Source organism: Heteronotia binoei, chromosome 21 (assembly GCF_032191835.1).
Source record: "Heteronotia binoei isolate CCM8104 ecotype False Entrance Well chromosome 21, APGP_CSIRO_Hbin_v1, whole genome shotgun sequence".
In the NCBI taxonomy this organism is placed as follows: domain Eukaryota; kingdom Metazoa; phylum Chordata; class Lepidosauria; order Squamata; family Gekkonidae; genus Heteronotia; species Heteronotia binoei.
Window position 1 is genome coordinate 47215644 of NC_083243.1, and position 27539 is coordinate 47243182.

The following is a 27539-nucleotide window of genomic DNA, read 5'->3' on the forward strand; positions in this document are numbered from 1 at the left end:
TTCAATGGGGTATAATGGAGAAAAAGAGGCAGTTTTCTCCAGGTGAACTCATTGCTGTCATCTGGAGATCAGCTGTTATAGCTAGAGATTTTCAGCTACCACCTGAAGGAGGGTAACCCTAAGAAGAATTGCTACCCTTTGCGTTCATTAGGAATAACCGTCGTCAAATGCAGTGAGATTTGTTTCTGAGTTTAAAGGAGATACGAAGCAGTTTAGAATCATAGAGTTGGAAGGGATCTCTAGGGTCATCTAGTCCAACTCCCTGCACAATGCAGCTTGATTCATATTTAATCATAGCATTTTTCAACGGTCTAAAAATCTGTCATACAGCGTATGGTTAGTAACTTTTGATTTCTAGGATTCCTCAGTTAAAGAATCACTAGCTTTCTGTATATGAGATATCCAGCGATTTCTTCCCACAAGGTGTCGCTATAGGAAGGACGCGCCTGGCCCTTTAAGGAGTGGGCGCGGCCTGGCCTCCAGAGCTACCGCTTTGCTCTAAGACTGTTCCTTGGGGCGCGGGCGTGCGGCGCTTCAGGCCGTTCGTAGAGCGGTTCTCGCGATCCATCCTGGAAGTTGTAGTCACTTATGCCTTTTAGCGGACAGCTGCTTTAGGGCTTGTGAACTACGACTCCCAGGATGCTGTGCGACAGGGGACCCTGCCGCCGGTGAGGCCGCTCTCTCTTAGTGGCAAGGCGGCTAGTTCAAGTTGCCATAGCGGCGGGGTGAGTAGGGAGCTGGCTGGGACTGGGTGCGGGACAGTTGGAGCAGGAGGCGATGGTGAGGCATGATTCGGCTGTAAGAGGTGAGAAGGGGCGGGTTTGTCCCATGGGCCTTGATATGAAGAATAAATGTGAATCTACCGTAGCCCTAATGGACTGCTGGGGTGATCTTTCGCCGAGATCGTGTGAGTGTCCATTGTAGCTTGGAGTACGGGTTTGAGGGTGCCTGCCTTACGTTTACATGTATGACACTTGGTGGTGCAGGCGGATGTTGGATGTTTTTTAAAACTGCACGCAAAGGATCTTAATATTAGTAGTTCTGCGATTGCATACGGTTTCTCTTCCACTCCCGGTATTGCAAATATCACTTTTGCCTAGGCATGTATGACTTTTTCAGTGCAATCCGAAGAACATGCTGGTACAGCACCTGCTTGGTCTACGGACCAGGCTGGCCCTGCGACACAGACCCCCTGAACAGACCCGGGGAGGATTCTGAGTATTATTTGTTTAGGATTGCTTTCCGGTCTCCTGCCGTAACCATCTGTACTCGGGGGACACTTACTGTAAACTTTAACAGGACTTCCGTCTTTAGAAAGTTACAATCCTGTGTGTTCTTAAAGGTAAAGGTAGTCAGTCCCCTGTGCAAGCTCCAGTCGTTTTCGACTCTGGGGTGACGTTTTCACGGCAGACTTTTTATGGGGTGGTTTGCCTTCCCTACCTGTGTGTGCTTACTGGGGAGTGATGCCCATTTGATGCAGTGCGAGTGACAATTGGGTGTCGGGTCATGTGTATGAATGGGAATAAGTTGTTTAGGATAGTGAGCTTTCACTATCCTTAGTCTTGGAGGACAAGATGCAAGCCACTTGAAGTGACAAGTGCTACTGGTTTTCTAAGATCTGGGTTTCCAGAAAGCTGCTGAACCAATGGGGGGAAGGGGCGTAGGAGACAGTAGAGTTTTCCAACCCAGAAGTGATTGGTACACAGCTGTACAGAAATATATGTGTGAGAACTGAAATGAGTTGTTACATATGTAAATATTGCAGAAAGGGTGGCTTTTATAGGTGAAACTGAAATTGTAACTGCATGGCATAAAAATATCTAATAACGAACAAGATGACTTAAATGAAACCTCCACATCCAAAAGCAATAGACCTCTAGGAGGCAGCATCGGGAGGAGGCATTGGCTCTCCAGGGCTGCTGTTGACCTCTTTGTGAAACAAGGTGCTGGATTAGGTGGACTACTGGTCTGATCTAGTAGGCACCTCTTATGATAATACTGAGTTGTAATACACAGTAGGGATTGCCAGTGAAGCAGTGTAACCTCAACAATATAACTAATGAAAGCTGGCTTCGTCTTTGATAAATCTGTTAGTCCCTGAAATGCCACAACACTCTGTTTTTGTGCTAATGATCTGTCTGATTGTTCAGATGCTCCCCTTCCATTCTATGTCATGCTGCACTACCAAGGATTCTTTGGGGAAAGCTGTGCCATTTCATGTGCCAGTCTATATAAGCTTGCAGTGCAAATATATGTGATGTGTCTGGGTCTGAGTTGAACTTCCAAGAAGGAGGAGGAAATTGCCCTAAGAGCAGCAACCTGGAGACAGACAAGGAATGACACTTAACAGGAGAGAGAAGGTGCTGTTCTCACTATCTTATCTCACTAATTGTCATCCTGCTTCAGGGTTGTCTTCTCTTTTTCTTTCAACACCAGATATTGCCTTTTCCAACTGTTATTAGATGTGAGTGTTTTCTGCAACACATAAATTCTTTAAAGCTCTAGAGATCACAACAGAGGGTCTATTTCAGTGTAACTTAGGCAAGACAAAAAAGTATCCAACATCAGCTTGCATAGTGGCTTGCGCGTAAAGTGACAGCATGTGCTGAACTGTCATGCTGGTACAGCGCCTGCCTTGTCTACAGATCTCTGGTGTGCTAATTAAGTTTGTGCACAGGCCAGTGAAAACAAGGCACTATGTGAGTGCAAAGGTGCACAGTTGAGTTCTTTTGCCATGCTGACATTGCATTTAAACCAGACCTTTGTTATATAACTGAGACAACATAGAGGCTCACCTGTCCTTTCCAATCTGGTCTCTGTTGTATAGCTGTCTGTACTGGGGAATCGTACAGGTTGTCACATTGCCCCGTGGGTGTGATCAAAATGGAGTGCCAGTGAGCAAATGACTGGGGGTGTAGCATTTCTGATACAAGGTCCATCCTTGTTTTGTTTGTAATTTTATTCCAATATAGGGCTGTCTATGGGTTGCTATGGTATGGTCTTGTTCCCCTTCCCCTTAATTTCCCAATAGCTACACACTGTGTAATTACATAGAATAGATTCATTGCAGCTAAAACCAGATACAAATGCCTGACCAATATCTCGGATTGACTCAACTTCCTTTTCCTGTTCCTTGCAGGCTGGAGTTGTGGCTTCCCCCACCCCATTTCACAACTGTTCTTCCTATATTTATTCAGAGCAGTATTTTTCCAAACTGTACTCTAGAAGAAGCTTACAGGAGGTAATGATAGATAAGTTTCCTAAAAACTGTGTTCATCTAACTTTCCCCTGCATTATACAAATGCATGGGTATGTTCATGCCTGGATTGATGAAGAAGTATAACGGGCGTAGCAAGTGTCCACATACAAACTGAGTGCTTTACAGCATGCTTCAGAATTCTGCAATGTTTAGAGATTCCATGCTAGATTTCCAGGGTTCCTCTACTAGGAAGTTGAGGTGGAAGGTATATCCTATGAGTAGAAAGCTGGGGAAATGATGGTGTAGAGTGTCTGATCTTCCTTTGATTTGAAGCTAGTTAGAGGCATAGGTTGGGAAAGCTGGTGAATGTCAGTTTTTGAAAAGAGGGTTTCCTCCATAGCGGTGAAAATAACTGATACAACATACTAAAATGCAGATCGAACAGTGTCTTTTCCCTCCACACTGGAGAGCCAGTTTGGTGTAGTGGTTAAGTGTGCGGACTCTTATCTGGGAGAACCGGGTTTGATTCCCCACTTCTCCACTGCACCTGCACCTGCTGGAATGGCCTTGGGTCAGCCATAGCTCTGGCAGAGGTTGTCCTTGAAAGGGCAGCTGCTGTGAGAGCCCTCTCCAGCCCCACCCACCTCACAGGGTGTCTGTTGTGGGGGAGGAAGGTAAAGGAGATTGTGAGCCGCTCTGAGACTCTTCGGAGTGGAGGGCGGGGTATAAATCCAATATCTTCTATCTTCTTCTTCTTCTACATTGGAAGGTCCATTGCTTTGAAATGTATTTTGCTTTATGAACGATTTCTCTTGCTGTATTTAAGATTCCACTTAGAGCAGGTATCTGAAATCTAAGTCATGATGTATTTAGAGGAGCAGCGTTAATTGTCAGGCTTTTGAGAAACCATTGAATAGATGATTAACATGCTTTAAATGGTGATGGGAGAACAATTTAATCTTGTTAAGATGACTCTCCGGTGTGTACGAAAATTTAGACATAAATGTGGTTGCAACTTGTTTAGGTAAATAAAAGAGAATGTCGCTTCAGAGTTGTACAAGTAGAAAACCCTATTTTGGGATGAATTAGACTATTCATCCAACTGCACCCTCCTCCTTTTATTAACCAATCTATCCAGTGTTGCTGTTTGAGCAGAGCCTTTAGGTTTTCTCTGTAACAATTATGCCTTCTGTTCTGTTCAGAGATGCTACTAAAAATTGCTGTTTTTAGAAACTTGAAGATGTGGCCCAGTCCCAAAGTTTGCTGTGCCAGCAAAGAAGTATGCTTGAGGGCCAGTGTGCTGGGTCTTGCATCATAACATTTTCACAGTATGGGATGTTTTGTGTGTCTTGTAGACTGGTATGGCAAGTCAATTGTTTAAGATTAGGATTCAGTTAAAAAAAACCCCTCATAAAATCAAAGTGAAGCTATGGTATTTTTTTGTTCACTTTATTCAGACCATGCCTTTTTCCAGTGGGGATCCAAAGCAATTTATGCCATTACTTTCTCCATTTTATCCTCACAACTGCCCTGTGAAGTAGGTTAAACTGTGTGTGTGACTGGCCCAAGTTCACTCAGCAAGTTTTGATGGCAGAGTGGGGATTTGAACCTGGGTCTCTCAGAGCCTTTTCTGGCACGGTGCTCCTGAAGGATGGCTACCAGTTTGGGAGCAGTTGGTCAGCATTGTGTTTCTTCATTTCCATTTAGCCAATGAATGTAATTGCACTGGAGCACCCTTCATGTTATTTGAAGATAGTGGAAGCAGAATGCAAAGTCTGCTTTGTGAAGACACATGCCCCTTTTCTGTGATGCATCGACAGAAAAAGAGGATTAGGCCAAGCTTCCAATATGCGTTTATTCCCAGTTCTCATCCTGTATCATTGCTCTACCACATGTTATCAAGCAATGCACTGATGGCTTCTGCTATTGTGAGAACACCAAAACCAAATGCAGTTGTGTTTAATTAGGAGCTATCTGGAAAATCGAGTGCAATGTTTATTTCAGCTTTGTCTTTGGGCCAGGACTGGTCTAGAGTACTTGGGATGAAACCACAATTGGCTGCTATGTGAAAACCAGTTTAGCTGCTTGCCGAATCACACTGCTGCAAATAAAAAGCAGGCTGGCAGAAAATATAATGTCAGTGCTGCTGGCTAGAGGTGTGAATGGAATTTACAGTGTGATCCTAAGCTGTGTTTTATCCCTCGAATTCCACTGAAGTCAAAGAGCTTACAGAGGTGTAGCTCTGTTTAGCATTACAATGTTAGGGGTAAAGCTGGGAATGGGATTTGCTCTTGTTCTGGAATGTGAGCAGCTGTTGGTGCAGTTTGGGATCAAAACACCCCTCTGTAGTTCTGCTCCAGTAGTCTCTCAAAATGATGTTATAGTGGAAGAAGCACTTGAGTGCACCACAGCTGCCCCCAGACTGGGATGTCAACTCAATAGCAGAATAAACAGGTACCACGTAAATCTGATGTCGTGGTTGATTCTTACTATTTTGTTTCTTTACTTTATTGAGCCTGTTAAGAAGTTTGGAAGAATGAGCAATAACTCTCAAAAGCAGACTTAAATTAACCTTGTCTCGGTAAGGCAACTGAATTGAAAACAAAAACACTTAGATGTTAAGGAAACAAAATGAAATGGAAATGTGGCGTTTTGAAGAACTAATGCTCCAGGACTGTGGTGCTCTTTAAAAGCAAACACTGCTTTATGTTTCATTTGAATAAGTTCCAAAGACTTGAGGAGTCATAGAGGAACAGTGGAGTGGAGATTTTTTTTTAAGTCTAATTTTTGCAGCAGTGGTGCATCAAAGCAGGGGAGGAGGTAAGTAATCTTGTGGTTGCTGTGAGGATGGATTTTTTTTTTGGCTGTTCATTCAAACATTTCTCTGTAAATATTTCTTCAGACAATGGATTGTAGCAGACTCAGAGAACTTTTACTTTTTCACTTAAGAGTTTTCAGGCTGCTATAACCTGTATAATCTAAATACCATTCTTATGATTCATTGTGTTCATGCTGATCCTTAATGCGCTTTTCTGTTACAAGGCTTGTTCAGTTACATGTGTGGGAAGTGTTTTGTAAGTTATTATCATTCATTTAATGCTATGTATTATGTGCACATGATTGGGTATCCTGATGTTCACAGAAAATGTCTGGGATGCGACTGTGCGCATGGTGATAACCTGTATTGTGTGTGTGTTAAATGCTGAATTTTGTTCTTTCTCAGTGGTGTCTTTGGCTGCAACTAGTTTATCTGGTTCCATAGAATTCAGTGGTTGGCTTGATATTTGGGGACTCCCAATCGGTGTATCTTTGTCCTGAGTTTTGTTTCTCGGTGTGATGCTACATTGTGGTGATACCCTGCTAACCAATGAATTGTAACATTTCACCTTTAAGAATTATTAATTTTTATATCTTCAGATACCAATGGCAGATTCGTCCAGTGAATCAGACACCTTCCGTCGTAGAGTTGGGAGGCGCTGTCCTGTAAGAGCACCTTGCAGCAGAATCCAAAACCATTGTGCTGAAAATGTAACTGAGAAGATCCATACTTTGGCAAGCACTTTACAGGTTGTTACATATGGCCCATTTCATGCTATGATGGACCTTTTCCACTTCCTTCCTTCAGAGGCTGGATTTTCCCTATGTTTCTCTGTCCCTTCACTAACTGAGCAGCTCAGGTATCATGTATATTTCCCTCCCGAGAAAACTTTGGCTGTCCTGCCCTGAGACAATAAGATAAAATGGCTGTTTGCTCAGCCCAGGAAACTGAGGGAAGGGATAGGATTGCTCTTTAACTTAAATCCATGAAAATGGAACTTGAGATGGTTTTAAAATTCAAAATAACAAAAATTTTATTTAACATCAAGGGGCAAAGTCAGGTGTAATCAGAAGTTGAAATTACTGAAGTAAAAACAGTATACACAGACTTTTGTTCTTATATATAAGGCTAATGAGAGTTTCTTAAGTTATTCACAGTTATTAGATCTTTATATTGAGAAGTTTTTGTTTCAGTGTTTTCCCAAACCCTCTAAAACACTATACTTATATAAATTGCTGACTTTTTTGGTGCCCAGAAGGCTGGTACCCTCTTCCCAGTAACCAAACTCCTTCTCTTGGAGCACCAGTATACTTCTTGACTTATTAACAGATTTTTAGATCCCTAAAGAGAGTCAGTTTGGTGTAGTAGTTAAGTGTGTGGACTCTTATCTGGGAGAACCGGTTTTGATTCCCCACTCCTCCACTTGCACCTGCTGGAATGGCCTTGGGTCAGCCATAGCTCTGGCAGAGGTTGTCCTTGAAAGGGCAGCTGTTGTGAGAGCTCTCTCAGCCTCACCCACCTCACAGGGTGTCTGTTGTGGGGGGAAAAGATATAGGAGATTGTAAGCAGCTCTGAGTCTCTGATTCAAAGAGAAGGGCGGGGTATAAATCTGCAATTCTTCTTCTAAAGGCAGTTTCTAATCACTCCAGACTGAGGATCTCTGTACACCTCAGATAACTCTCTCTGTTCGACTGAGTAGGGATTCTTCTCTTCCTAGAAATCTATCCCGTTCTTTTCAGTTAGGTGAAGTCATCAAAATGGTTAGGATTTGATTACTTTCTTCCACTCGCTCCAGGCAGGTATATGCAAATTTGTGTAGACTGTATTGAGACTGACCTTCCAGTCTTAGTGTAGCTCAGCTCTATAATGGATTTTATGTCTGACTAGATTTTTTTTTTTTGGCGGCGGGGTGTGGATGACTTCACCCCACTAAAGAGAAGAAACCTTCAGGTAAGCTCCAGTGTTTCATTCTCCTTCAGTAGGTGAAGTCATCCAAACTGGTTATATGTCCAAGCTACAATCTGGGTAGGATCTTTGTTTTTATTCTGTTCCACCACTATGCTCTGCACCATTTTATTTGATGAAGCTTCTGCAGATTTTAACTGGTCCAACCCATAAGTGTCTCTCATGGGTATAAAAATTGGATCAGGTTGCAGCTCTATGAATGTTTTTCACCAGAGTACCAGTGGAAAAGGTTGCTGATGTTGCTGTGGACCTGGTAGAGTGGGCCATAACATCCTTTGGTGGTCTCAGACCTTGCACTTCATATGCTTTTTGGATACATGACTTGATCGTAAAGTGGTGGCAGATTTTGAGACCTTTTTATCTAGAGGCTATGAGACACAGACAGAAAATCCTTTAACCTAATCTGCACCATCCTATTTAAGTGATGCATGGAGCTCTGTGCACTTCTAATTTGCGCCAGACTCTCTCTTTGAGATGAGATGACGTAGGACAAAAGAAAGGTGTTACCAATTCTTGGTTAACATGATAAGGGGAAAAAACCTTTGGCACAAAGGAAGAATCCATTCTGAAATATACACAAATTCCTTCATGACCAGTAAAGCCCCTAATTCAGAAATCCTTGCATACGTCGTCTTTGCAAGAAAAAAGGTATCTTCCTAGAAGGAAACTTTAGATTCTGACAATTTGAGACGCCCAAATGATGGTTTGCTCAAGGCCTTGTAAAACTCTGGAAATGTCTCCAGTAGGAAATCTATGCCTAATGGGAGGTGCCAATTGCTGTAGAATGACTGTAGAATGACCTGGGCCTTTCAGCACTTATGGTGGTTTGTGCTACTGTAGATGAATCTGCCGTTGGTCAGTCTCTGATGCCTGGAACCTGTGGAGGGAGAGGTTTGTCCTAACAATCCCTTTTTTCTTTTTAAAGGCCAGCAACAGGGGCTTTTTTCCAAGGCTTTTTTTTGTCTTCCATACCAATATGGTAAGAGTCTCCAAGAAAGTGGAGCTAGGTTCAAGCATCCTGCTAGTGTGGCAGGGCTATCAAAACTCAGCCTCGCTTTGAGCAAAATACAGTCACATAGATTTGCACACGCGAGGAGGTGTGACCCAACCAGTTTGGATGACTTCCCCCACTGAAGGAGAAGAGAGTCTTCTCTGCTACCCAAACTCTTGCCAAACTTTCACCCTTTTCTGTCTGTGTTCAGACTGCTCACAGCTAATGCTAAATTCAGACTCTGTTCAGTCACAACTGATATCAGCACTAAACCCTTTTATGTCAGGGCTATTTCTGGAGAGTCCCAGTACATGTCTCTTCTCAGTTAAGGCAGGAATCCGAATGACTCACCTCAGCATACAGCTTTTACAAGACTTTTCTGCTTGGCTGACCAATCAGACTGCCTGTCACTCAAGGCTCTCTGGCTTTGTGAAGAATTAACCCTTCACAGTACTGTAGTTGTTGGCACAACACTTTTAAGCCGCTTAAGAAGTATAGTCTGTCACCCATGTATCTTGCACAAGTCAAAGGAGGGGCTGCAGTTCTGTCTAGTGAAGAAGTTCAACTGCTTGCGGTATTGTGTGTCCATGAGAAATATTACTTGTGGCTCACAAAAGTATCAAGTTATTTGGGAACAAACCAGTGTGGTTACTGTACCTATTTCTGACAGTTTGAATGCAAAATACAATTGATATAAAATAATCAATTTGAGCTGCAGTTGGAAGGCACACTTACGTGTATGTAAGTCACACTGATGATAACAACAAAACTCTAAAAAAAAAAAGGCATGAGATTTGAGTATATGGTTAGTACAATGATTGGTCACCAGCAAGTCTTTTATTTTTACATGCAAAAATTGTTGGAAAAGCAATACTCAAAAGCTGGGTAAATGTGTAGTAGAAGGTTAGGGTATGTGAGGCTATGGCTAGGGGTGTGCAAAAAAAAAAGCATGTTTTTGGGGCCTAGGTATATTGAACCAGAAAAATACTGGTATTTCCAGATATTCCCAAATCCCAATACTAGTATGGTATTCAGGTTCAGGAAATATTTGGGAAACCTAATTTTTTTTTGCAGGGGGGGGCGCTCTATTGCAGCTTAAGGGGACCAAAATGGAGAATCAATCCGGAGTATCTGAAGCTTTTTGGGGGGGCTGTTTTTTGAGGAAGAGGCACCCAATTTACAGCATAGCTGCTGGTGCTTCTCCTCAAACCACCTCCCCCCCAGTTTCAAAAAGACTGGACCAGAGGGTCCAATTCTATGGGCGCCAATAGAAGGTCCCCCATCCTCCATTGTTTCTAATGGAGAAACCATGGTCCCTTTAAATGCCTTCTCCATGCTGAGAGTTCACTCTGAAGGCATTGAAAAGGACTGAGAGCCATTTACATGCCCTTTAGCTGTGGCTCTTCACCAGTCCTGAGAAATCTCAAATAGTTTTAGGATTTTTTGGGGTGGCCATTTTTGGATAACTGAATCAGTAGCCTACTCAGTAACTGACTATGAAAATACCAGATAAATACCAATAATACCAATAACATCTTTCCTATGAGGAAATATTAGAAAGCCCTGTGACTTCGTAGATTAGACTAGCAACTAGCTGGGTCGCTGATAAATGTATGTTCAAAGCCCTCCATGGCCTTCCCCTGCCTCCATCCTCTCCATTCTGATGTGATTCTCCAGGGCTTCCATTTTAACCATCTCCACATTTCCTGCTTGTGCAAAGGATTCCGCCTTTTCTCCCTTGCTGCTTCCAGTGAATATCATAATGTAATTTTTTTTTTATTTTTCTAAATCCTTCCTCAAAGTTCAACTTTTGCCATGAAGCCTATGGCCCAACCTTTTGGTATTCCATTGATATCAAAACTTAGCTTAAGCCGAGGTAACTAGAATAAATATTTGCTCTTCCCTACTTATCTCTGCCTCTTCTTCTCTCCTGTATGTAAAATTTCAAGCTCTTCAGAGCAAGTACCTGTTGTTCTTGGTAAAGCAGCATGCACATTGAGGACACTGTATGACACAGTTCTTACTCTAGTGAGAAACTTACCCAGTTTTCTTGACAACAGAATTACAGTTAACTATTTTTTTTCTCTTATTGCTGCATGAAAAGCCCTTGTATTGCATGACCAGAATGTTCACTTGGTGCTTAGCAAAAAGTACTGCAAATTAGTGGTTCACCTAAGACCCTCCCCACTTCACCCATGCAGCATGGGAGTCTCTTCAGTGTAGCACAATTTTGTGCTATAGTGATTTTCATATGAGCAATTATGGGGCCAAATGCATTGAGAAAGGCCTCTTTAGCTTCAGTACTCAAACGTGTTAACACTCAGAAACAATGCATGTGTTCCTGGCTTCATGTATGTCTGATTTAAGGGTGGGTGGCCCTTGGCTATTAAGCATCCCTAGTTCTGGAAATTACAATTCTGAATTCCAAGTTGTCTTATTTTGCTTGGGAGTGGCAGAGCTTCTAAAGATGTAGTATTTGTTGCTTGGATTTCAGTTTTAATGATGTTTCCTCTCATTATCTGCTTAAAGGATACCAACCGGAACCTGAGGCACGTGGACCAGATGTTGGACCAGTACCGTGAGTACAACAGTGAACAGGCAGAAGCAATTGCAAATGTGAGCACCAAGGTATTACTTAAATTACGAGCAGGTGCAAAAAGTTGCTAGATGTGTTTTCCTCCCCATTTCCATGTTGTTGTTTTCCCCAGAAGAGGGCTGGCATTGTAGTCAGCCTTCCTCCATTTGGGGATCAAGCTATATGGGCTATGTTGCAGCCTTGCTTTCTCTTGCTAGCTCTAGTTTCTCTTCAGATTGCGTAAATTGTTTGCCTTTTACTAACTTCTGTTCTGAACAAAGTGTGCTGCTGCGTGTAGGCTGCTGCATGTAGAATGTGGCCTTTTCTAATGTCCTGTTTTATACTAGGATTAGAATGGTGTTTTATGATTAAAGTTGGGTCGGGAGAAGTTCAGCTTGGACTGCACAGTAATTTCCTGTGGTGCTCTGATAAGATTCCTATATTAGTCTTTTTATTTTAAGAAAACAACAAGTGCATGCTCTGGAGTACTACTTGTTTCTTCCTTTTCCATGTAAGGAAGTCCATTCCCTCAAACAGTGATCTTGGCCCAGTAACTCAACCATCTAGCAGATGCTTAGAACGCTTTGTCTTGAGTACATCTGGTTAGTATTATAAGTAGGGTCCTGATTTCCCACCCCCCTTTATGAAATCTGTAGTTTCACGTACTGACTGTCAATGACGTGAGCTTACAAAGACATGTGAAAATTGAATCTTGGAATTCAAATGTGGAATTGAATCTTGTTTATCAGGGCCCATTCAAATGCCCAGGTAAACTTGAGATAGAGATTCCCCAGCACTGTGGCATTTAATATTATAGGTTGGGGAGAGCAGATATTTCTGATTGTTTTTCCTGTGTTCATAACTCTCTGTGGTATGGGCTTGAACCACAAATTCCCCCTCATTATGGCTTGGTTTGGCAGTGGAAGAACTGTGTCCTGTGTTTTTTGCATGTTTGAATCAGATCTTAGATGTGCCATATTGATAAGCAAATCTAAAATGTCTGCTTTGATGCTTCTGACTTGAACATTCAGAAGCAGCACCTCGTAGACAACAGAAACATGTTAAGCTGTCTGGTGCGGTTGTTGGCATGCTTTGCATCTCTAACAACGCGCTATACACTAAGTACAGGGCTTTTTTTGTAGCAGGAACTCCTTTGCATATTAAGTCACACACCCCTGATGTAGCCAATCCTCCAAGACCTTACAGGGCTCTTAGTGCAGGGCCTACTGTAAACTCCAGGAGGACTGACTGCATCAGGGGTATGTGGCCTAATATGTAAAGGAGTTCCTGCTACAAAAAAAGCCTTGCCTAAGTATGATGGTGCTCAATGGGTGGGGGTCTTAGTGTATTAGACACTTGTAAAAGTGCACCATGGGGGTGAAGAAATACAATTTTGGAAAAACTGTTTTGCTCTGTTAGTGAGAACGACATGCTATTTTGAGCCATTTACTTTAAAAAATCAATTTGTCAGTGATAATGTACTTAAGGACATAGTAGGTGCTTCCAGATGCCTGCTTCTTCCTGCAATGAAGCTGTCAGACTTTATTTAAAACCTTTCTATGCCACCCAAATAGATTCCTTAAGGTGGAAATAATAAAATATTTAAGCACTAAAACAGCTTTTAAAATAACATTACTACTACTACTATTAATTTTCAATTTCTAGCCCTCCCTCCTTTAAGAGTATAGGTTAAAAGCATATGTGCTCTAAGTGATTCAGTTGGCAGACCTCATGTAGCTTGCTTCATGTAGTACAAATAAGAGACGATTAACAAACTGAAATGTTAAGGTTTTTAATTTAAAAAGCCACACCATATGAGTACATCTGCATGGGGTTTTTGGAATAGTCAGATGTGACTGCCCACCATCCTCTTCAGAAGGTGTCACATTGATATTTAATTGAGTGCGTATTAAATAGTTCCTTGTGTATTATGTAGTTCTTGGCATACGTCATTCTGTCCTAGCTACCATATCATGCATTTTGTTGCATTTTAACGCAGCTTAAAGAAACTCTGCAACAGTCTATCGGCCAACTAAGGAGTCAGCGATTATTGAGAAACTCTGGAGGAAGAAGTGCATCCCTTTCTAGCTTATATCCAAGTGATTTGGATGGTGGAGCTCCAGGTATGTTCTAGTGAACCATTCTCTATCCTCTCCTGTCCTTTCTTTAAGGAGCTTGGGAAAGAATACATGGATTTCTTCCTGTTTTATCCTTGTAGCAGCCTAGCTGTTAGATTGAGAGTTACAGTGCAATCTTAAGCAGGTAACCTTCTATGTTCATTGGAATCATTTTCTTTTCTTGAATAATTGTACTTTTTATGAATTATTATGAGATATACTTTGGATAAGTATTTTGAAGGTGTTAACTGTGTTTAGGATTACACTGCTAGTGAATGACTAGTCCAGGGTCATAACACTCAGCAGTGTATGGATTTGCATCTGGGTTTTAGCAATTCATGTCTTACTGTCTAGCTGCTGTACTGGTTATTAGAATGCTTAATATCTTTGCTCTGCAGTGATTGAGTGAATCAGTTGACATGTGTGAAAATTGGGCAGTATAAAAGCTGGGAGTGTTCTCAAATCTGGAAGTCACACGGGATTCTACTGAAAATTCATATCTTTATTAGAATATTTATATCTCCCATTCTATTTAAAAATAAATATTCAAGGTGGCTTATAACAGTAAAGTCCATACAAAAAAGAATAGATAACAGCCATTAAAAACTTACCAGCTCTCAAGCATTGGAGGTAGCAGGGTCTCAATTGATTGCTCTCAGCTTTCCACAAATAAGGATATATTTACACATAAGTGTCCGATTTTGATAGATTTATTTACTTCACCATGTGTCTCCCCCCCCAATTAAATCCAAACAGATGGTGACCATATAAACTCAGCTTGTTATTCATGTTTGGTCCTTGCATCTGTTAAAATATCTTCATTATGTTTTATGTTATTTAGCTGTTCACCGTCTAGCTATATGTATGGATTGGTAACTTCCATTTCAAAGTATCTGAAAAAGTGTGCATGCACACAAAAGCTCATACCTTGAATAAAACTCTTTGGTCTTAAAGATGCCGCTGGACTCAAACTTTGTTCTGCTGCTTGAGCCCAACACTGCTACTCATCTGAATGTATTTTCATTATTACAGTTACTGTCTTTGTGTTGCTTTGTTTCATTACTTGCCTGAAATATGTCAGTAGGAATCAGATCACTATCTAACTAAATATAGTAGCTCTGTCAAGCATCAATATTTCTCAATAATCCGTCTTTTGTTGTTAAATCAAAAGTTGCTTTATTGTAGAAACTCTGAAGCTTTACCAAGGACAGAATCCTTGGATGTAATGACGAACACATGATTACACAGTTACTATATAGGATTACTTCAAAGGATAGTATACAGATGCAGTTTGAGTTATGGTTAGTACATAGTATCTATTTTATTACTAAGGAATTTAGGCTATTAAAAAATCTCCTTTTCTCACACTTCTTCCAGAACTGTTTGTGTGAATGTGGAGGAGAGGCACCTCACAGCCAGGCTGCAATGTAAACATCCTTGGGCTAGATGGATTTACTGCTTGCCGAAACATTGTAAAAGGGAGGGGGGCGGTGGATACTAGCGGCCTGCTTTCTGTGTAAGAAACCATGATTTCACTTAGAAATATGCGTGCTTGACAAGCTCTCCATAATAATGCTAAAAGGTTTACATTAGTATTCGTGTTCATATGTATGACTACAAAATGTATATAAACAAATTGTTCAAGGGAAAGTCATGCTGATTTCTTTTCTTTGTTCATTCCATAAAGAAACTCGTCAATTCCAGCCTACTTCTCCTCTCAGGGATTACAGTGAAGTACTGGGCACGCAACGTCGGAGATCAAGGTCTGCTGTCCGGTTCGTTGACAGAGCTGCCAATGTAAATCAGGTATTAATTCTCAACAGAAGACACATTCATGACTCTTCTTTCTCCTCCTCTCCCTGTCATGGGGATAATTCCATATGGAGCTGGGGTGCCTTTTGGAGACATGGTCTCTTCAGAATGAGTTCTTCACATTGTCCATCAGGTGGAAGAAAATGTAGCCAGGCTGAATTATGTCAAAATGCTATAAGCTTGACTTTAGTATGAATTGTTAAAAACCTTACAACAAATTCACTTGTAAAAATAGAGTCTGCCTGCAGTTATGTTTGAGGTAAACCAGAGAAAACACCAATAGGATTTTAAATCTTGCCTGCATTTGTTTAGTGTCAGGTTCCACTAAGTGCTATTTTTAATCTTGGTCTTGAAGAATTAAACTGACTTCTCTTTGTTGAGAGTGCATTCATTCCTGTCTTGGTCAAGTAAGAGATGTCCATTTCTCTTTGTATTTTGAGTAATGCTATAAACAGTCAACAGATTGTTCTAGGATTCTTTAATTTTAGTCTTGTGTCAATCTTACCTAAAATCACTTTAATAGAATTTGGTGATGATGTTAATTATTATTGAGAGCTATTTGCAGAGTTGAGAAATTCCCTTAAAGCTGTTAGGATGAATTTTTTTGCATTATACAAAAAGAACTTAGTAGATAAACATTGATGTCTGCCACAAGCAGCAAATCTTCTCTGTCTCAGAAAGGCTCTTGAATGGCTCTTGATGGGTTGGACATAACTTTTGTTACTTTCTGCTTCTTTCTACAAATCTTTCTCTTCTCTATGCCCCAACTGGCTTATCCTAAAGGGGCTGTGGCTCAATGGTAGAGCACCTGTTTTGCATGCAGAAGGGCTTAGGTTCAGTCCTCTAGTTAAAAGGATCACGTAGTAGGTGATGTGAAATAACTCTGTCTGAGACTCTGGAAAATCACTGCCAATCTGAGTGGATAATATTGGCTTTAATAGACCAGTGGTTTGCCTTAGTGTAATGCAGCTTCTTATGGGGTTAAGAGACCTGGAAAAAGTGTGAGAACTGATGTGTGTTGGGAGAACTTTAGTGGAATTGGAAATTCCTCTCCCTGTTTTGTTTAACTTCTGAGTAGGAATTGATTTCAACCTGCTGTGCATTCACTGATGTTCTTTAGAGAAAAGCTTTTTGAAAAGTGTAGAGGTCAAAGAAAGGGGTATAAGGCAGCAAAGATCCATGTGCTCTGCTGGTAATAGTTCAGATCCAGCGATTTTTTTTTAATTCTGAAAAGCCTAAAATACCTAGGACTGTACAAAAATAAATTTGACACTGTCATGCCTTGTTTGTAGGTTTACAATCTACTACAGTATTTACTCAAGTGCAAGACTAGTGTCCCCCCCCTCCAGATACATTATGAATAAAGGGTGGGGGATGTCTTATATTTGCATAAAAGTTACCGTTCCATTCAATATTGTGTGTGTAATATTTTTAAAGGAGTTGTCTTATGATCGGGATCATATTCCTTTTGAGTAAACACAGTTATAACATGAAAAAGAACAAGGATAAAAAAAGTTTTATCACTTTATTATTCTGTTAACTGATATAACTGGGGGTTGCTTTAGACATTGAGCTGCTTGGACCTTGAGTGGCAGGGCATTCTCAAGTTTAAAAAAAGAGTAGTAGGAAAGCAGGCAGTGTTGCAAAAGTTATGTGAAAGTTTGGAGCTTAGAAAGAAGAAAAGCAGGCAAATATAAAGAATCAACAGGAGAATAAAGATAATGTAGAACTGAGAGAGAAAAAAATTGTCAAAGCGAATTAACTTAAATTTCAGAGCTGGTGCTGCATCCATTTAGGATTGGCCCAGGAGGGTCCACTTGTAAACTGTGGGTGGGGAGGGATTTAATGATTTCCACTGATTTTGAAATGTGCTAATTGTGAAGTCCTGGAGTAGAAGACCTTGGAATGCACTCTTGCCGTTTGTGTCTAGTTAGCTTCGAAACATTGTACAATTACATAGAGTGAAAAATGTTGTATGCGAGATGTTACCGAAGAAAATGGTCATGCAAAACCCACCTATTTTTAGCTTGTATATATTCACATTTACAGTTACACTCGTTGCACCAGTCACTCAGAGATCTTAGCAGTGAACAAATTCGTTTGGAGGAGGATCTCAGCAGAGAGCTTTCACGAAGAAATCGGTATGAACAGGGAACATTTTCTTGTGGGAGGCTGTGGTAGGTAGGGTTGCTTGAAAAATAATGTTGAAGATGTGCCTCCATACCTTGGGGATGGCATTAGGCAGTGCTGCTTGGGGTAAAGAATTATTTAACTTGAGTCTCATTTGGGGCTGCTTTATTTGGCAATATTTTGCAATATTGGGGCTGCTTTATTTTGCAATATTTTTCTTATATGGGGCTTGTTATGAAAGGGGGTAAATAGCGCAGGTTTATTTGCTGGAATGCGGAATTGGATCCCAGATGCACTAAAGAGGATAGAGTGACATTTTTAAGGTGGCACATGACTTGAGATCCTTGAGCTGTCACTTCTTTGGTGGAAGATCTTGGTTTTTCCTTGGAGATGCCAAGGAGCCAATTTGTCCAACCTCTAAACTGCGGGATTTGGGTCCAGAAAGTCTCTGATCTGTAACTGGGAATATTATTGGTGAATGGGTTTGTGGTAGGAATTGGAGAATTAGCCGCCCCACCCCCCAACCAAACTGACATTTGTTCAGACATGGGGGGTTACTCCTTTAGTCTGCAGTTCAAAATGTACAGGCGAAAAGCACTGTGCTCCATGGTCAGTCTAGGTCAGCAGACTGTAAGCTTATTTTAGCACTGCCCTGTTTTTTTCTCCTGTAGCCAGTCCTGCTGTATTTTACTTTGCAGTACAATGCTTCCTAACTATCTGTGCTTCCTGCTTTATTGGGTGTTTTTTGGAATGAAGCTCTTTTAGAAACAGAAGTTCTTTATCCTTGGAGAGAAAATTATTTGGAGAATTTCTTTGCGGCCCCATTTAAGCCCATAGACAGCTTAGGCTGTGCAAGGACACAAATTCTGACAGATAGTCTAATAGTGAAATGGAAACCCAGAACTAAGGGAAGGCCAAGATGGTTGAGCTTTATAGTCCTCTCACATTTACATGGTCAGCTGAAGTAGACCAGCGACCAGTTTTAAACTGGGAAAATTCTAATAACTGAAACCACTCTTGTGGTTCTGATCAAGATGAGTGAGGGAGGAGCCCAAACTGGATAAAGCTTTTCCCATGAATCCTGTCTCTTCAGTGATGTAGTTTAAGTGCTGAGCCAGTGGCAGTAGGTGGGAAGCAGAGAGTCCATTACCATGGGAGATGATATGATGACAGGGATAATCTCAGCGAAAACTGCTTGCTTCATATATGAATTGCATTGCAGGGTTTTATTTTGTTATTAGTACATGGTTTCTGCAGGACTTGTATGAAAACCCTGTCACATATGTACCTTATGTAGATGGTCACTCTTCTGTTGGAAATACCATGTGATGGAGTATGGGATCATGCCCATCCTGCCCTTGCCTGATGTTCCTGTGTTGGACATCATGTTCAAAGAGGAGCTTGTTAGGAACAAACCTACTTACCTGTGTTGCTCCCACGTACCTTCACATACATGTAACTGCTAAAACTTAGATGACAAATTCTACAAAACTCAGTTTTAAGGCTGCTTCATAATCCTCTGCAGATGTTACCCTTTATGGAGAGAATTTATGCATGGTGGGTAAGGGGGATTATCCAACATGCCCCCCCCCTTATTTGCATACTGGGCATTGCATTTGAATGGGACAGAATGTGTAGATCTAATGCAAGCAGTTGGTGAATAGTTTTCAAATGCAGGTCCATACACGTACAACAAATACAGCTAAACAAACTCTCAGGACTGGGCCCTTGGGAGTGCTGTCTGCTGAAAGTTCAAGTATTGTCCTCCACTGGTTCATGTGAGCATATGTAGTCATGATCTGGTTTTATGATATCCAGCTTGCAAACTCATCCCATTCTTCTACCATTCATGGTGTCTCCTCCCCTTATAAAGCGACATCTTCACAAGGCTCTGAAGTGCCTCTAAAGAGCGCCTGCTACAGCTTCATTGCTTGACTTTTAATTACTATTTGTGGTGTGAATGAAAATCAGAACTGGCAAAGTTGACCAAACCATTGCTTGTTTGTTTTTTTTAAAAAATCTGATATGTTACTGTAATACTAATGTATCAGAAAAGCTGTGTTCTGAAATAATATAGTGAATACTTGCTATGATTTCATAATATAACTGTTCTTACTCCAAGAACTGAAGCAGAGACAAAAAGGGTGTTGGAGGAGCTGACAGACAGGCTTGGCGATCCTCAAAGACAGGAAACGGTGAGTGCATTAGACAAAATCAGTATTGCTCATTTGGGTTGGGGAGCTTGGCAATCCAGCATACTTTTTGTGAGCTATGTTACTAACAATATTACGTGAAAGAACCCTTCGAATGACAAGAAGGTCTTGAGTTTTTTGGTTGCTGTCAATCTTGATGTGAAAATCTGTTTGTTTTGACCAGTGAGTTTGTGTTACATGTTCTTTGTAAGCCAATATTGACAGCTCTCACAAAACGTCCTAGCAAACTGTTCCAAAACAGTGGCCCAAAGGAGCATTTTTTTAAAAAAAGGTACGCTTTAAAACTCTACAGAAGCCAAATACTGAAGCAGACCCTCAGGACTGTTCCAGGTCATTACTGGGCCCTTGGGGTTCTGTCTGCTGTAAGTTCAAGTATTATCCTCCACTGGTTCATGTGCACCCACACCTCCAAAAAAGTAGAAAAATAAACCTACAACCAACATGCCTAATAGTAAAAAAGAAGTAGTAGTAGTCAAGGAACAGATAAAATCTATTACAGAAACATATCTAAACCTAATAAACCAGTTGCCATTTAATACATACACCAGATATTAATAAGTAAGAAAACACTCACATAAAAGAATCATACAGGACCATATGTGTTTTGACTGAACAGTCTTCTTCATTGTTATCCAACATTTTTTTTCTTTACTTGTTCTGTTAGGATTATACAAATGAACTTGCAGAGGGCATCTGATTTTTCTGTCCCCTACTATTTCTTCTTTCCCTGAAAACTTCTGTAGGCTCTCCCCTTTTCCTGCTTCCTTTTCCCCCTCCTACCTATCAACTCAACTACCTTTATTTGCCCCTGTCTTCAGCTTTCTCTGCTTCCCTCCCTCTGGCAGTCACTCCCTAGGAGAAAATGCACAATGCCAGCTGTGCTGGATCCAAGTTGTGGTGTAGGGAACCTGCAAAGACTGGGGGGGGGGGGGGGTACTTCGCTTTTCCCCTGTATTGCCTCCCCAAACTATTTCCTCTTTTCCTTCCCCTGGCAACTGGCATATCCTCACATTTTCTTGCTGCTTCTCCTTCCCACCCACTAATCTACCTTTTATCTGCCCCCATCATCAACTTTATTTACTTCGTTTCTATTCTTCCTTTCTTCACAAAACAGCTTCCCAATTCTCCTTCATTTTATCCTTGCAACAACTCTGTGGGGTAAGTTAGAGTGAGAATATGTGACTGGCGTAAAGTCTCCCAGTGAACTTCCATAGCTAAGTGAGGATTCCAGCCTGAGTCTCTCAGATCCTAGTCAGAAACTCTAATCGCAGCTCCCCATTGGCTTTCTGGGAATGCTGCTGTTGAAAGTAGCAGCTGAGGCTGGGTAAATCATACTATTCATGTTGTAGCAAGTTGCAGAGGGTCACCAAAACATACCAATTAAAATGTTGTATTAAATACCATTAAAATCAACACTCACATTAAAATAATTGAAAACCAAAGCTTAAAATAAATGCCAAGATTAGAAACAGTTAAAACATTGGGGAGGGAGAAGGATTTACTGAGTAAATGCCACACTGGTGTCACATTGAAAAATAGATATTTTGATTATATGTTTCTGCAATACATTTTATGGTTCTTCACCCTTTTCTAGTTTACTGTCATGTGCTCTCTCCTCACACCTTGTATGAATGAAGACCTGAACATGGAGATTTTGTATTCAAATAAAGTCAGGGATCTCTTGTATGGAGTCATTCTCTCTTACCTGTGGCTAAGGGAGAAAGCATGTGGAGCTGAGGCCTATTCATGGTTTTGTTGAATGGAGTCCAAGCAAGCAATCCCCTAAGAGTCTCACTAAAAGCGCTGTTACTTCCTCTGTAATCTTTTTACGACCTTGCACATTTTCTTTTGATTTTTGTAACATGAACATTCTGTTATTTTCTAAGCTAACAGGGAACAATGACATCACTAAGGTCTTAATGTCAAAGTCTTGCTTTAAACACAGCAGTTCTGGACTTCCGGTTTTGGAGATGCGCATTCAGAAGCGGCTCAGACCAGCATGTCCAGAGCCGCCTCTAAATCGGATCGCCCATGAAGGATGACTCAATTCTGGGGCCCAGGAAGGGTCCCAGAAGGCAGGGTGCTTGAGCGGTAGAATGGGGGTGTCAGCGGAGGCAGCTGCCCCCCGATCCCACTTGCTCCTAGCCTCTTCGCTCCCATTGCCATTTTTAAATGGCAAGAGGGTCAGCCACCGGCTTCTTTTCTTCTCTTGCACTCTACGTTTTGGACTTTAAATTTCTGCAATACTAAGTCAAGCTGCATTGATCCTGCTTCTACTGTAAGTGTTCCTTCTTCATATTATTGATGTGAATGGCAGTATTCCTGACAAGCAGGGAAATGGAAAACCAGGACTGAAACAGACTTCAAGTGAGGCAAAAGACTGAGAAGGTGGGGGGCGGACTTTCTCTCCTTCTTTTTCAAGGCTTGTAAAAGTTTCTGCCTAGCCTGGTAATATTTATAACATCTGCATGAGGAAGAATCGCACTGCTACAGCACCAACCTTAAATCAGACTTTTCCCTGCAGCCACTGTGGCCGGACCTGCCTGTCCCGCATTGGTCTTGTCAGCCACCAGCGAGCCTGCAGCAGACGTGGACTATTGCACCCTTCTTAAATCTTCGTTCGCGAAGCCAAGCCGAGAGAGAGAGAGATGAGGAGAATCACACCAATCTTTAGTTATACAAGAGACTTGATGGCTGAATCTAACTGATTTGCTTTAAATCCCCTTTAGGGGAATAAAAAAGTTTTGGATTTGGGGAAAGTTTTTTGCTTGCAAGTTTATATGGATGTGAAGGACAGTTGGCTTAAAAATACTTTGAAGCTTAAATTGAAGTGCTCTGAATGAATTTATAAGAGTCCCAACTGATTTTTAAATGCTGATGGGTATTTTATACTGACTTATAAGACATAGTAGGATCTCTGGCTGGAAGTAGACTTCTGCAGATTTCCAAAGTGGATTTTTACCTATTCTTGTTGGATGATATGGATATAACCCTTTAACCTTGTTTGCATTTTTTTCTTTTTCTTTCTTTTATCTGTGACTGGAATATTTTTGACATGGTATAAATATTTTTGGCTTTGGATTCCTTTTTTATTCACCCTTTTAGGGGTTTTTTTTTTTGCATTACCAAATATGGGAACTTTTTTCTATTTTCTATTATTTTTTGCTTTTCTTCTTGGGAGTGCCTGGTTTCCTTTTTTTTTGGATTATTGACTTAATTTTTAATTCTTGATTTCACTTTTGGATTACAAATAGGGCATTCAGCCCTAGATTACAAATTTATACCTTGAAGTTGCTGAAATTTGAAGTTGTTGAAAGACGTTGTAGTGACTTAGATTTCAACTGAATTAGCATTGCTAGAGGAAGTGTAATAGTGAATTGTTTTTGTTGCTGTTAACTGAATTGTTTTGCCTATTGATTATTAAGTGTGGTTGGCTAAAAAGTTTTATTTACTGTTATTCATACTATTGTTTTGGCTACCACAAATTGTTGATAGAAGCTAGAAGGTTGTTTTCTTTTTAAAACTATTTCATAATAAGGGCATTGCTTGGTGGAGATTAGTTTATCTGTTATAAATAGAAACATAGAGTTTCAAAACAAACTCTGAAGAGGCATTATTGGATTTGTGGCCGTGAGTGTGCTTATTGTAATAAGAATGGAAAATAAAGCTGGGATTGGTTTCAAAGAAACAGTCACAAAAAAAGAAAACAGAGAAGGAAAGCCATCAATTCCTTCACTTAATGCTCCACCTGCGCCAGGGAAATTTACAACTATGCATGGAGATATGAAAGAAATGCAAACACCTTAATGACTGCTATAGCACAGCTGACTAGTAAAGTAGACAATATTGGTGAACAGATGGCAGAGATTAAACAAGAGCTTTTGGAAAACAGCAGACAGACATCTGAGACTAACAAAGCCTTAAAAGTATTAGATGGTCAGGTGACAAAGAATATCCAAAAGGTGGAACATCTGGAAAAAGAACAGAATATACATGATTCTAGACTTTTGCAGTTGGAAGTAGACTGAGCTGCAAATATGTTGAGGTTTCAAAATATACCAGAGAAAACCAAAAATTTACAGAAAATTTTAAGTGGAATCTTAGCTGAAATTTTACAGGTGACTCCTCAGAGGATGGAAGAAGAGTTTGATCAAGTAGATGGGTGCCATCAAGTTACACAAGACAAAATAAATTACCTAGTGAAGTTCATTTGAAGCTCACAAGAAAGAGGACTAAAGATGACATTTTGAAGCAAGTAAGAGACAGACCTATGATGATAGCTGGAAACATGGCGAAAATTTTGGGAGGTACCTTGGCCAGTGAGACAAAAGAGGAGAGAATACCAAGCGTTAACAGACTTTTTGAGAGGAAGAGAAATGTCCTATATGTGGCTAATGCCAGAAGGCCTTTTTACCTACCAGGAGAACAGATACAGGATAAATTCCATTTCCAACGCTCAGAATTTTCTGGATAGAGTGAAGGAAAAAGAAGGCAAGGAAAAGAACGATGATGATGAGGAGGAAGAAAGTTCTGGTGAAGAGAATCCAAATGAACCACGGAGATATCACACAAGACAGCAATCCAAAAAAGATAAGATAATGATAAGCAAAACCCATAATGGCCTCAATAGTTTCAATTAATGTGAATGGACTTAACTCTCCTGTCAAAAGGAGGAAGACTTTTAGATATTTGATAAAAATGGAAATGGACATAATTTGCTTACAAGAAACTCATATTTTAACTAAAGATCAACATCTGTTGAAAAATAAAAAAAAAACTTGGTAATTTATTTATAGCAACAGACATGAACAAGAAGAAAAGGGGAGTGGCAATATATATTAAAGACAAATTTAACCCACAATTGCAGTATGCTTCTGAAGATGGAAGAATTCTGTTAGTGGAAATTACAGTGGATGATAATAAAAATTCACTTGCAAATATCTATGCCCCAAACGATCAACAAGAGAAATTTTTTCAAGATTTGCGTCTCAAATTATCAAATTTGGAGCACATAGAATATTGTTTAATAGGAGATTTCAATGCAGTCTCTGACAGACAACTGGATAAAAAACCCCACACAAACAGACTAAAAGTAAAAGTCTTCAATTGTCAATAAGTTTTTGGAAATTAGCAGAAGAACTGGATTTGGTTGATGTATGGAGAACAAGATATCCTAACTCTATAGACTTCACCTGTTATTCTTCTAGCCACCAAACTTGGTCAAGAATTGATATGTGTTGGCTTTCTGCAAGCATGATCAAAGATCTAGTTGAGACAGAAATTCAAACAAGAGTTATTTCAGACCATAGTCCTGTAATGATAAAGCTCAAAGGTACACGAATAAGAAGATCATGGAGGCTAAGTATCTCAATTTTGAAAGATAAAGACTTTCTTTAAGAATCTAAGGTGAAAATGGAATCTTTTTTTAAACAGAACATAACACAAGATGTAAAGATGCAAGTAGTTTGGGACACTGCTTAAGCTTATTTTAGGGGCCTTGCAATTAGGTATAGTATTAAGAAAAAGAAAGAAAGAACTGAAAATTTTCAAAATCTAATGTCACAAGCTGGAGAAGCTGAAAAGAATCTTAAAAAACAACTGACGAAACATGAATTTCATAAAAAGGTGAAAGAAATGCAACACCAATTGAACTTGATTCTTATGGAGGAGATGGAGATTAAATTGAGGTATGCTAGACAAAAAATTTTTGAACATGCCAATAAGCCTGGAAGGTGGTTGGCTTATAGAATGAGAAAAGAAAAGGCCAAAAGAATAATTACAATACTGAAAGATGAGAATAATAAAGAGAGAACTCAAAAGCAAGAGATATGTCAAATTGTGGAACAGTTCTATAAAAAATTATATGACGATAAACAAGTCCATAAAATAGATTTAGAAGAATATATCAACCAAAATAATCTTAATAAATTTACAAAAAAACAACAAAAATTCTAAATGAGTCAATAACAATAAGGGAACTTGGAGATGCAATGGCATCTCAAAAGAATGGCAAAACCCCGGGTCCAGATGGATTGCCTGCAGAATTCTACAAAGCCTATGAGGAGCCTTTACTATTACGATTTAAGCGTCTTATTGAAAAGATTCAAGAGGAAGGCCAAATGCCAGTTTTCTGGCAAGAAGCTACAATATCTTTGATTCCAAAAGAAGATACTGATCTGAAAGATATTAAAAACTATTGTCCAATCTCCCTTTTAAATGTTGATTATAAAATTTTTGCCACAATATTGGCACAACGTTTAAAGGAAGTTTCATAGTCTACAATGCATTATGACCAAGCAGGGTTCCCTCCTAGAAGATATTTGAAAGATAACGTCAGAACAGTTTGTAATATCTTGGAATATTATAAAACTCATCCAGAGAAACAATTGGCTCTAATTTGTTTGGATGCTAAGAAGGCCTTCGATAATGTTCGTTGGCAATTTATGCTACAACAACTGAAAGGTATGGAATGTGGTAAATTTTTTGAGAGCAGTAAAAGCAATATATTCTTCTCAAAGTGCAAGGGTGACAGTGAATGGCAAATTAACAGGTGCAATTAATATTCAAAAAGGTACAAGAAAAGGCTGTCCATTGTCACCTCTACTTTTTATCTTATCTCTAGAGGTATTGAATAATCAAATAAGGGAAGATACAAATATAAAGGGAGCTGTGATAAAAGATGAACAATATAAGCTCAGAGCCTTTGCAGATGACTTAGTCTTCATACTAGAGCAACCAATAGACTGTCTTATAAACAAGATTAAACAATTTGACTACTGGGCAGGATTGAAGATCAATTACCACAAAACAAAATTTTTGACAAAGAATATGATGATGGAACAAATTCAGTTTTTTCAGCAAAAATCAAGGGTTTTGTATGAGAAAAGAATCAAATATCTAGGTGTCCTTATTTCAAATAAGTGTAGCAATTTAAAAACAGACAATTATGATAAACTACTTAGAGAAATTAAAAAAGACTTGGAAAAATGGTATGACTTAAATCTATCCTTAATGGGAAGAATAGCCGTAATAAAGATGAATATCCTCCCAAGGCTATTAGTCTTGTTTCAAACTATTCCAGTATTTTTAAATAGTGGATTTTTTCAAGAACTGAACAAGATGGTTTCTAAATACGTTTGGCAAGGCAAAAAACCTAGAATCAAACTAAAGACATTGCAAGACTCTAAATTAAGAGCAGGTATGCTCAGGTATTAAGAGCAGCCTTCCAGACTGGCAATTAAATTACAAAGCTTCTGTGCTTTTGTGGGTAAGAGACTGGATACTATTGAATGATAAGAGACGATTGTTGTTAGAGGGACATGATTTAACTATGGGGTGGCATGCATATCTATGGTATCAAAGACTGGAAGGCCATTCTTATTTTAAGAACCATTGGTTTTGAAAATCCTTGTACCACACATGGTCATGGTTAAAAATCAGAATTTATCAAAAAATTTCAAGATGGGTCTCTCTAGTAGAAGCATTTACTCATCCAAATCTTCTAAAACCAAATCAGAATTATAGGTATGATGACCTGTTGGGAAAAAAATAATCAGTTGAAAACCAGAGAAGAGTTGAAAAATATGGACATCAAAATGAACTGGTGGTTGAGAATGCAAGTTAAATCTAGGTATGCCAAAGACAAGACGCCAGGTTTCAATACAGAACAATATTCATTTGACAAAATATTTTTGGGTCCACAAAAAAAGCTAATCTCCA

General features: G+C 39.9%; 1 protein-coding gene across 5 annotated transcripts in view; it reads left to right on the plus strand.

Moving 5' to 3' along the window:
* Nucleotides 1–531: 531 nt before the first annotated feature.
* The window catches only part of CEP128 (centrosomal protein 128), a 323574-nt gene continuing 296566 nt past the window's right edge, over nt 532–27539 (plus strand). For 2 of the 5 annotated variants that reach the window (XM_060261804.1, XM_060261807.1), the window contains exons 1-7: nt 613–805; nt 6617–6766; nt 11503–11589; nt 13548–13671; nt 15353–15471; nt 17527–17618; nt 19730–19802. In XM_060261804.1, coding sequence (XP_060117787.1) covers nt 6623–6766; nt 11503–11589; nt 13548–13671; nt 15353–15471; nt 17527–17618; nt 19730–19802 — 639 coding nt within the window. In that variant the 5' untranslated portion in view covers nt 613–805; nt 6617–6622. Of the gene's footprint in view, nt 806–6616; nt 6767–11502; nt 11590–13547; nt 13672–15352; nt 15472–17526; nt 17619–19729; nt 19803–27539 lie in introns of all 5 variants that reach the window. The other 3 variants (XM_060261805.1, XM_060261808.1, XM_060261806.1) reach the window with 3 other exon arrangements.